This window comes from Acipenser ruthenus, chromosome 12 (genome assembly GCF_902713425.1).
Source record: "Acipenser ruthenus chromosome 12, fAciRut3.2 maternal haplotype, whole genome shotgun sequence".
In the NCBI taxonomy this organism is placed as follows: domain Eukaryota; kingdom Metazoa; phylum Chordata; class Actinopteri; order Acipenseriformes; family Acipenseridae; genus Acipenser; species Acipenser ruthenus.
In genome coordinates this window covers 37,160,047-37,172,211 of record NC_081200.1, presented here as the reverse complement: position 1 = coordinate 37,172,211, position 12,165 = coordinate 37,160,047, and the positions used below count along the sequence as shown (strand labels likewise).

Genomic DNA, 12,165 nt, shown 5'->3' with positions numbered 1-12,165 from the left:
TTCAAATGCCCAGGTTAATTAGTCCATTTCTATCTCTGGAAGTACAAGTGCTGTAGCTAAGGAGGCTGTGTGGTCCAGTGGTTAAAGAAATGGGCTTGTAACCAGGCAGTCCCCAGTTCAAATCCCACCTCGGCCACGGAGTCCATTGTGTGACCCTGAGCAAGTCACTTAACCTCCTTGTGCTCCGTCTTTCTGGTGAGACGTAGTTGTAAGTGACTCTGCAGCTGATGCATAGTTCACACACCCTAGTCTCTGTAAGTCTCCTTGGATAAAGACGTCTGCTAAATAAACAAATAGCTAGACAAAGTGAACAAGAACAAATGGAATTCTTGGTATGCTTCTGTTGGCAAGTAGTCTATTTTCTATATTATTTACCAGTCTGAATACATGTCGACTTTTTGATAAATGTGGGTCAGCTGTGGGGGTCACTTGTGTGCCAAATTTGCCTTTTGAATCGGGGCCATACACATTAACTGCTAGTTTCACATACTGATTAACGCGAGTTTGGAACTGCCTTCCCTAAGGTAACACTAGGTAGTCCAGGATTAGTGCTAATCTTGAAATGTATTTGTTTATGACTGTAAGTCGTCCTGGATAAGGGCGTCTGCTAAGAAATAAATAATAATAATCGGTGTATGTAAACCAGCCATACACCTGCATAGATGAAAGCTATACTTGTAACAGTTATAAAAAATAAGTAATGTTCTCCGTCCCCCTCCAAATGTCCACGCTCCATTAAAGATCTCTTCATGTACTATAGAAGGATGTTACAAGTCCTTGCTATTGTATTAAACTGTTATGCACATTTAGGGTGACTACAGCACTATAGGTAATTCAATTGTTTAATACAGTTTCTGGCGAGAAGTCAAATCTAGTATATAAACTGCAGCCGGTCTAAGAAATATGATTCTTCAACTCATTTAAGCTGTCAGAAGGAAGAGCCACATTCCATATTGATAAATTGCACTTCAAAGAAAAAGTCTGAAAGGGTCATTTGAAATGTTGCAGGAGCTTAATGATGGGAGTACGGCAGTGGTAATTCTATAGTTTATTGAGGGAATTGGACAAATGCTTTTGGTTTGCTGCAGTCAAAAAAATAAAATAAATAAGAAACCTACAATAAAAGCATATTCTCAGACACTATCTGTAGTACATGTATGTTTATTTATCCGTTTTGATCATACTCTCGGCAAGTGCAATGTATTCAAGGAAAGCAGTCACAATTGAGTTTTTGGTAGTATTAAATGGTTCTAATAAAATGTGTTGCTTCCTCTCAAATGCATGCCAAACTAGGGGCTCCAAAGTATGCTTGCTGTGGCTTAATAACCAGGCTACCTATACGGAATGTGAAAATTACCTCAAGTGTTACAATAGGCTACGGTTATGAGTGACAAACTGTTAAGCATTTTGTGTATTTTAGGAGTGCAGATGAATGATGCACACAAGGGGGCTGGCACAGGTATGGCCTAGTATAAAACACAGCATCCATCGTTTCTATGCTACCTGCTACTTTGCAAATGCTTGCTTCTCATAAGGCCAAGAGAATATGGATGCCATAGGAAATAAGAATACAACCAGCATATATGGGCTGTGTTCACATCCGCTCACACAATGAGCTGCCTGCTTTCAGGTCTAATGTGTTTTGAGATGGTGTCTGCCTGTTACTATCAGCAACGAGGTGGAGGCGGCAAATAACCTATTCAAGTACAGACTTAAAACAACATAAGGCCTTGACAACAAGGAGATTGCAAAGTAATGTATTTCACATGGAGTGCCACCTTCCATCCAAATGGAACTACCAACTTACATGAATAATATGCAGTTCTACATCACACAGAAGTTGGTGCTTTATGTCAAGCAACATGTTATCCTTTTTTTTTTTTTAATTTAATTTTATTTATTTTTTTTATACAAAAAATACTTTTGCCCTTTCAAATGATAGCTCCATAAACTTAATTCCACTAGCTTTTTAGTTCATGTGGGAAAATTCAGACCTTTTTTTTAAAATTAATAACTATTAGCAACATGTGTTTTCATGAAGGCAATGCAGCCCTGTCCTCCATCAGTATAATAAAATTAATATGATTATAACGATTTAATCTAATTAAAATAATTTAATATAATTAATATGATTTACAACGGTATTGAACATGTTACAGTTTTTTTTTTTTTTTTCATTCTGGGGGTGAGGAAGTTGTAAGGCAGTCACCTCCAACTTCAGTATCCTAGCAACAGAACTGCTACTGTAAGTACGATTGTAAGTCGCCCTGGATAAGGGCGTCTGCTAAGAAATAAATAATAATAATAATACTGGATCCTTGCAGGGAAATGGAGGCTTTGTTCAGAAGGGAAACATTTAAAAACACTTCCAGAGGAGACTGGAATTTCAATTACAGATACCTACCATTGAGTAAAAAAAAAAAAAAAAAACTCTGTGTGGACAACTTAAAAGCAGACGTAAGATATTTAGCCAATGAATCACAAGCTTCTTGAGAAAATAAACCATTTCGTTTCTTAAAACACAAAGGCACACCGGCTTTCTTTTGGTTTAATGATAACATTTTAATGTCAAGGCTTTGTAAAGAGACTGATAAAACATTTTTTACGGTTGCAGTAATTATCGGGGCACTACAGAAATATGACTAAAAGCAATGCTTGTGCATGAAGTCATTAGATGAAGAAGCATTTTACTGTGTAATAATGGCTTCCGTACCCCCCCTCCTCCCGACTGCTAAAAGCCTTGACCTTCATTTAGAAGAAAATATATATTTTTAATAACAGGAGGATGCTCATGTTTTGTGCAATAGTTTTTTTTCGGATTGCTCTGGTAAACTCTACAGCATGGAAGCAAAGTAATCTCAGTGTTAGTCATTTGTTGTCAATTGCAACGAACTAAAAGTAGAGTACACAGTGACTGTATAAGATGATCCACAGTGGTTAGTACGGAGGACAGTGCTAATGACAGTCTGCACAATCGGTTCAAACCATCGGTCATCAGTCATCTGCCATTTTATAGGAACCTGCGATCGAAAGAGGATATGGGTTGATGGGTTCAATACAAACGTTAAAGGGTGATAAATATAAACTTGGTAGACTCTGAATATGGATAGCCATACGCATATACTACTGTACAGTACATCGACGGTATATTCTGAAACGGCTAGTATTTTGAAACAAGCGCAGTTTTCATGGAATAATACATCAATTAGAATTCTGTATTAATAAACTACTCACAACAATTGTACAGTGTCGACCAGCAAGTCTGCAGCGAACCTTAGTAGATGGATACCTTATTTATTTTATGTTCTCTTTGCCCTTGCTTCAAAATGACACCCAAAGACTGTCAACTGTGAATGAGCATATGAGCAAATGTGTTGGGATTTGACGTTAGTATAGCAGGACATTTTCCCAGATCCATGAATGGGCTAGACCATATACTCAAAGAATGAATGAAAAGGAGGGTGCTCATGTTTACAGTGCTGAAACACACCCTTTTCCCCCAAAGGCTCTATAACGGCTCATTAGATTAGAAATACACATCAATACTACCAGACGAACACCAAACATGGAATTCCATTTGCAAAATTAAGGGAGTGAATCCAGTTCCATCAGCGGTTTTGTTTCCCATTTCGTCACCCCCATTATTTGAATGGTATTTACCTTGTTGAGCTTTCTATATAGTGGCTTTACAACGTTGAAATTTACAATCTAGCAGCGAACCTCCCGCCGTGAACTGACATCAGGTAGGTGGATTGTCACCACACAGCAGCCTCATGTGTGTCTTTCTGGAAGTCATCTTTTAAGAAAGAAATAATAGTTTCCCTGTTTCTACTAGAAGCGAACCTAATACTGTATATGTGTTATGTAGACAGCTGTTAGATCCGTTATTAAAAAACGACTTGCCAGCTTTTGGGAGTGTCTGCATTGTGACGTGCTTCTGGTATTTTATATTTTAACAGATCTGCTTACCATTACAGTAGGTCTGAAAAATATTTCGTATTACATTTTGCTTGGATTTATAATCGGAAATGTTGACAGACAGTTCCAATAGGACAAATCAGTTTACTAATCAAAAACCTGCTGCATTGTAATAAAAAAAAAAAAAACTACCGTCCCATAGCGTTTAGTGATTCATTTAACGGGTTTACCAACCAATTTCATACAGTATTTTGATATTTTCTTTGTCGTTTCAGTTCTTGTAAAAATTACATGATTTAAATTGTAGTCTGTCTTACTCTGCTAGAAACATGCCGTCACATAGACTCATACGTGTTTGGCTCTGTGGGAGGCTGTTGTTTAGTATGTGCACCAGGAGTGGTTAATTAACACCACACCTGGCTGTATATGTGCTTTCGTTTTGAGTTTTATTTGGGTGAATCCCACATGCGTACAGAATGAAAGTAGGCGGCTACATGAGTGTTCATTTTTTTCAGTACACTGAAATTGGACTAGCTACCCTTCGCCATTAAGACGTCATTAAACTTTATGATTCTGTTTCATACATTTTTTAGCTAAGGTGCGGTACATTCATTTTTATACATACCAAAACTAAAAAACTATGCTTTTTAAAATGCTCTGACAAAACCTTACAAAAATTAAATTAAGCCTATGTATTTAGGATAACTCGTATAATCTAATATTTTTTTAAGTAAGTTGTTAAACAATAGATCTAATTACATGTTGTAAATTGATCTTGCAAATCAACTCTCTAGATGGTTACAAAAAGAACACTCATTTTCTATTTGTAATATCTAATACTTGTACAAAAACGTGTACTAGGGTTTACTGATGCATGCCCTATTGATTACACGCTGAAGCCTAGGAAGTATGATTTCAAATGCTGACTGAAAATGTAAATTACTATTTTATTGCTTGTATGGTACCAAAGTGAATTTCCATTATCATCACCACCATTTTTTTATTGTTCATCTGCTACTTTAAACACTCAGTCATACATTGCCATATCATAACTTTTCAAGCAGAGGTTTTCATCAGTGTTTTTTCTGTTACAGATACACACAGTCCACTGGGCATGTAAGTTCAAGGACCAGTCAACCCCACTGACAAGTATTAATCTGCAAAAGGGAAAACTTGAAACGTGAGAAGATGCCAGAACAAAGTAATGATTATAGAGTGGTGGTGTTCGGAGCAGCCGGGGTTGGGAAGAGCTCCTTAGTCCTGCGGTTTGTCAGAGGGACTTTCCGAGAGACCTACATCCCGACTGTAGAAGACACTTACAGACAGGTGATCAGCTGCGATAAAAACATCTGCACCCTCCAGATCACGGACACGACGGGAAGCCATCAGTTCCCTGCCATGCAGAGGCTGTCCATGTCCAAGGGCCATGCCTTCATCTTGGTCTACTCGGTCAGCAGCAAGCAGTCGATGGAAGAACTGCAGCCCATCTACGAGCAGATCTGCCAGATCAAGGGGGACATACAGAACATTCCCATCATGCTGGTGGGAAACAAGTGCGATGAGACTCAGAGAGAGGTGGAGGCCAGTGTGGGGGAGAGCCTGGCCAGCAAGTGGAAGTGCTCCTTCATGGAGACATCGGCCAAAATGAACTACAACGTGCAGGAGCTTTTTCAAGAGCTGCTGAACCTGGAAAAGAGGAGGACGGTGAGTCTTCAGTTGGATGGAAAGAAATCAAAGCAACTAAAGAAAAAAGAGCGTCCCAAAGGCAAATGCTCTCTCATGTAATCCCATGTAACGTAAATGCCCACTGCTGGGTATGTTTCACTGCATGGTATCATCGAGCCATGCACTCAGTAAAAGACTTGCCTATTTTACAAATGACAGTAAAGCACGTACAGTACATCCTGCTGGACTGTTGCAGACAAACAGGAGAAGAACAAAAGTGCTTTAAATGTGTGTAGGTCTTCATAAGCTCATCCTGGTAACTATCATTAAACTTTCATTACCATATCTGCTATAAACATGTGCACTTGGGGCAGAGACTGGGCATTTTTTTTTTTTCATTTAACCAAAGACATGCTTTTGTTATATGAATACAATGTAATCAAATTTTGCTTATGCATATGTTTATTCAGCTTTTAGAAATGTTGGACTAAAGCATGCATTTAATGCATATTTGCATGGGATTAAAATTGCGCAAACCCTTTTTTGAAAGAATATCTTAAAATGTTAAGTAAAATCTCTTGAGCCCCTTAACCGTTTGCACTGTGTTTTCATTTTTACGTTGTATAGTGATTCCCATGGCACTTAAAGCATCCATTTCTTTTCCTGCAAAGAGAATCATGAAAGGAATAAGCCCATCAGTAAAATATGTTCTGCTTACGTCACTAACATATATATGATCTGTTAGTGGACAGTAGTACACCTCACAAAACCACCCCTAAAATCTGACAGTGTGACATAGTCCCTGTTTGTTAGAGCGGCTTGTCCAGGTTCATTCAGAATGTCAGGGTCCCTGCCTCATCTTTCAAGAGGTCTGAAATATCTTCACACCTACAAATGTATTTTGATAATCAATATTTCAATATTTGCTATGGTATGCAGTTTAAATAATTGGCCAGGTATATTTATTTTGAAAGCCAGCTATTTTACCTTTAAGATTCGTGCTACTTAATGAAGACACGCATACCATCATTATGTGCAATAATTTCTATCATTTATATTTATATTTTCCAATTAACAGTAAACTGGGAACATAGGCTTTTGAAACTGACACACGAAAAGTGTATATAGAAACTCTAGGAACTGTGCATTATGTTGGGTAATGACTATTCAAATCAAGCAAAAAACCACAAGGGATTCAGACAATTAATGATGCCAGGAAAGACCACAGTGGCAAGCAGCTTCCAGAGGCAACCACTTTGTAGCGTGGGTGTTTTTTTGTTCCCTGACAGTGAAGTGGTTGGAGAGAATGAAAAATGCAATATCCCTTGGGATAAGGCAGGGACTTGCTGGAGAGGGGCTTTTTGAGTGAGCTTTGCAAAAACAAGACATTAGTGCCAGATCTGGTGTTGTTTTGTCAATATGCATGGTAAATCTAGGGCTCAGTCCTCTGTCAATCAAAATGTGCTTTATGTATTCTGAGTGACGTATACTCTAACAGTGTACTGTATATCTTCCATGCATTTGCATAGCTATAGTACTGTCGTACTCGCTATTTTTCCTATTGTTTTTATAGACTGGAGGTTCAATAAAAGGTCAAAGAACAAAAGCAGACAAACATTTTTAAGTTGTTTGTCATATTGGCCATAATCTGGCTTCCATTTCTGTGATCGAGAATCTAGACAATGAAACTGACTGACCTTTAAATGTGTATCCCTAATGTGATAACTTAATGGTCTTAGTCTCATTCGTAGTATTGCGTTTTTAAGGTATGCTAAAAAAAAATCTATATTCTGTTGGTTACTTCAAATACCTAAAGACAATAAATAATGACACTCGCAGTATATAGATTTTTTATGTGAAATCCGTTCACTAAAGAGAGAAATAGGAATATCAGGCCATACAGTAAATTCTAAAGGGCAAGTCTAAAGGTCTTCTCATTTCTCTCACTGTAATTTTTTTTGTAGAATTTATTAACTCCCAGAGATAAGAATCTTACACTGTGTCTGTGTCTTGAAGTAGTTCCATATTTACATCTTAGTGGTGTTGGTTCTATATTTTTAAATACCAGACAGCAGTACCTTTTTTTCTGCCCTGGGTGACCTGCAACAACCCACTCAACCCACTCAGAATCTACACTCAGACTTACATGGGTGAAATGTAGGAGGCAGAGTCTGGCATTACTCAGCTGACAGCTTACAGACCTGTAAAGATTGTGCAAAGATATGAATTGCTGTTTAACATAGTGTCGTCTCCAAACAAAGCAAAAGCCAAAATATTAAACATAAAACAAATTAGAAACAGCAACTAAGCTTCCATGCGTTGACACTATATTTTTCCTAACCAGAATAGAAAAGGCTTTTTTAATTGTTGGTCTCATTGTTTTATTCCAGCAATATGTGAATGTATTTTTCTGTGTTTACTTCTTTTCTATCTTTTTTTTTTTCCATGGAGCTGTAACTGTAGAGAAATATGAAGATTCCCTTTGGTGTGCGTAAGGGCTAGGAAAAGTCCACCCACTCAACTGCTAACGAAACATATTCCCCAGCAGGTTACCAATCCAATCCAATGTGGTTCTCTCACAGTAGGTGGGCTGTGTCAGCGTGGGGAAGCCTGTGATTGGCATAATTAGTACTTTCAGTGCTGACACAAGGCAGAGACATGGGATCCCACAGTATAATCTTTTTTTTTTTTGTTTTACTCCGCTGTCTTTTTGAATAGAACATGTAGGAAGAAGATCAATACTGGTAGGAAATATGTCATGCATTTCTTAGAAGAGCGTCACAGCAATACTGTTTTCAATTAAGGGAACGAGGTGTGTACCAACAGCAACAGATGGAGTGCAAGTAAAGTAAATTAAAAATCATTATGTCCTGCTTAGACAAACAAAACCACAGGTTCTAGAACATTTCAACATTTCAACTCCTTTAAAATGTTTACCACAATAAATTTGCACGCTAATTTTGTTTAAACATAATGTACACCTGGTGAATGGGCACTAAAACAATAAGATTAAAAATGAAGCCGGTCCAGTACTCTCACTGGAAAGGGGCTGGGTATCAGCAACAGTATTAGCCCATTTAAACACACTGAAATGCAACCTAACAGGCATAATTTGCAATTCAAGTTTAAGATTCTTTGCAGCAAATACAAAATCTTCTCCTTGGGTGAAACAGTATGTGTGAAAAAAAAGGAACTAATTTAAGTTATTTAAAAAAATAATAATAATATATATTATGTATATATATATGGGGAGGGGCTTATTCTTTATTGAAAACTATATGGGGAATATTATCGTCTTGTTTCTGTTAAAATAACACAATGAACCAGCTAATCATAAAAAATGGTTTTAATTGTATTAGCAGAAGAGAAAAACATGCTGTTATAAAGTTGGGCATTTTTAACTACTGACAATGACAAAGAAGGAAAGATAATGATATTTTGTGCAGACCTGCTGTACTCTCATATATTGTAACACACGCTTCTAAATGCAAATGCACACAGATGCTAGAATAATGAAAACCTGAAGATGCAATTTCGCAATAGATAAATTCAGCATCAAATAAACCCTGAAAGGCCTGCGTTTCACTATTTTTTCATTAACGGTGAAGTGTCTCCAAAAAATAAAATAAAGTGAAATGACATCAATCTTCATAATCGAGACTATGGTGAAGTGAGATTCAAGTTAATTGATTTAATCTTTTTTTTTTTTTTAAATGAAATTGTATCAAGTAAGCCCTAGTGTATTTCTACAAAGGATAGTTTCTATTGACTGGCGTTAAAAAATAATAGGTGCTTATTGTTTAGATCCTGAGCTGTGCTCTGCTAAGCAAACCTGACAAAAAAACACTAGTGGATTGTGGTCCTCCACCTGTGAAAAACACAATTTATTTTTATAAATGGAATTTCTTGCATTGCCAGCATTTGATTAGTTCCAGATTTGTAATGGACTTTAAGTGTAACCTTCCAGAAAATGCAGTGACTTATTACACCACTTTGCAAAACTGTTGGGTGGATACGCTGATGCGACAAACATTAGAGGCTTCCTTGCTTCACAGTTTGATTGGCTCAGTAAAACAATATTAAAGCAGCTCGTTTGCATTCTGTATGTAATTATTACAGTTATTTTTGCTGCTGTGGGTAAAACGTATTTTTTTATTTTTTTTTTGCCAATAGCTCAGGAATTCAACAAAACTTTCCATGCATCCTAACTTACTCATGAAATATCATACTTAAGTTGACAAGTTTAATTAGTTTATAAATAAAGACTCTTGTAACAAGACAGATAATTATACAGTTTAAAGTATGGTTAACCAGTTATAACGACTGTGTTACTGCAACCAAATTCTTCACAGCTATGAAATGTCAATGCTGTAATAAAGAAACGCCCCAAAAAATGCACAAAGGCACCCGCAGCTCTTTGGGTCGAATGGTTCTGTGGGTAAACACATCAATACAGTAGTCTGGGACACAAATGCATGAACCAGCTTCTCAGGCCAACCAGCAATTAAGATGACACACAATTACCATAAAAACAAATGTATTTCCATTTATATTCTTTTTGAAATGATACAATACCATTATCTTGTGTTCCACACTATATTACTTGGTAACATGCACATGTGTTTTTAAGTTCCACCTTACTCATATACATGAAGCTGCTGCTTTGTGGTAAACTAGCGGTCCATCTCAGTTCCATGGTCTGGTCTTGTTACCTTCCTCCCTCACTCCTAAGGGACTAGCCACACTCTGGTAGACAAACCCCAAGAAAATAGTTTTTAAAGAATATTTTTTCAAAATAAGTTTATATATATATATATATATATATATATATATATATATATATATATATATCACATTTATTTAAAGAAACTAATAGCGGTCTAAATTAGTTTAGTGAAGAACACACAAACTGACCATCTGCATTCAAAGTAAAAGCAGCTTTCCATGTTTAAATTACTCACAAATTAGACAATTGGCTGCCCAAGCGCTGTTTCAAAGAACACAATTTAGACACCGTCTGCTTTGGAGATGCTCATTTATAGATGCAGCCCCAATTACTTTGAAAACATAAGGATGCGATGCATGAACACCAAGTACCTCATTAATTCCACAGACGATTGAAAGAATTGTTTAAATAATCTATTCTTTAAACAATTCTTTCAATATAGGGTCCTATATCTCGCATCAAATGTCAATGAGATCAGCACACTGCAGGATAGGATTCAGAAGCATTACTATATTATGGAATTTATATATATTTTTCTTTGCATTTAGTTAAATAGCTTTTTTTTTTTTAATCTGTTCCCTCATGTCCAATCATACCTTCCATGATCCCATAATAAATGTATTCAGTTCAGGCTGAAGATTAGAATTCTTTGCCTGTGATTTCTCAATGTTCCACATGAAAGATTCTGTAATTACGTTGCATTTTGCTTCCCTGGTAATTTACATTACAAATGTATAAAAAAACAATGCAGCTTGGCTCAGGTTACCTTGACTCAGAAAGCACTGAAGTTCCATTACACCTCAGTGATAACAGTTATCACTCTACATTCAGAAAGCTCTACCTAGGCAAAACACACACAGAGATAACAACATTGTTTGTTGAATGCCAAACTGATTTTTTTTTTTTTTTTTACCAGAAAATGGATTTGGAATCACAGCATTAAGAAAGACATCTGTAATTTACAAAATGAAGTGTGTCATTTCTGAGCTGGGGATAAAAAAAGAAACACAAAATGGGACAGCTTTCTTAACCTGATGCTTTTATAGCTCTTTATTACAGTGTTAGAGGTTTAGACACCCTTATCAACTTGACATCCAGCTGCATTTCTTTATTTATCGCTTCTATCCGGAACTACTGACTGCTGTATCCGTATCTAATATCATACTGGAATACAAAAACAATCTGTTTGATGGTACCTGCTGTGAATCCAGCAGCAACTGCAGCAGTAAACAGGAGGCAAATCATAAACCCTTGAGGAAAAACTTCACTTGTATCACCTATAGTACAGTGCCATCAAACAAGAGCTGTTGAAGGTATACAACTTGTTAACTTAGCCACTTTACATTAATACATCTTTACAGTGTTGACACTTTTTTTTTGTATGTTTCACATCTTTACACAGCTGGACCCTTTATGCTTTATGCCATTTTCATACGTGTGAAATGTTTTTGGACAGATAAATAAATACTGTTAACAAAGAATTGGTAACCAGGGGAAATTATGGATTGGGTTGGCTGCCAGCTCTGACTAATGAAACTAATTCCATATGGACTAAAAATCAGTAGGCTTGGGATTCAGGCTTTGTGTTTGGGCACACAGGTTTCAGAACCTGGAGACTGGCATTCAATCCTCAGTCTGTACCCCACCTCCTTATTGTGGTTCTGACTGACGTATCTTTCCAGTAACGTCTTTCAACATGCACCATCCAAAGCCACCGCTGTTTCACAGCTGTATGTTGACACTTCAGATTTTCTTGGACAATCACACATCTAGATGGAACAATTGGCTCCTGCGTTTGTGAATTGGGAAGTGATAGCCTGCTTCACACTTGATGAAGAGACCACTGTGGTAAGCCA

General features: G+C 36.9%; 1 protein-coding gene across 1 annotated transcript; it reads left to right on the top strand.

The window, feature by feature from the left end:
* Window positions 1-3,612: 3,612 nt before the first annotated feature.
* LOC117417458 (GTP-binding protein Di-Ras2-like) lies at window positions 3,613-6,174 on the top strand. The gene is made up of 2 exons (XM_034029619.2): window positions 3,613-3,743; window positions 5,013-6,174. Exon 2 carries the CDS (start codon window positions 5,107-5,109, stop codon window positions 5,701-5,703), a length of 597 nt encoding a protein of 198 aa, XP_033885510.1. The 5' UTR covers window positions 3,613-3,743; window positions 5,013-5,106; the 3' UTR covers window positions 5,704-6,174.
* The last annotated feature ends 5,991 nt before the right edge of the window (window positions 6,175-12,165 follow it).

What these genes read in the sequence shown, in the direction of transcription:
- LOC117417458 (XM_034029619.2), top strand. Translation starts at nt 5,107, where the DNA reads ATGCCAGAACAAAGTAATGATTATAGAGTGGTGGTGTTCGGAGCAGCC.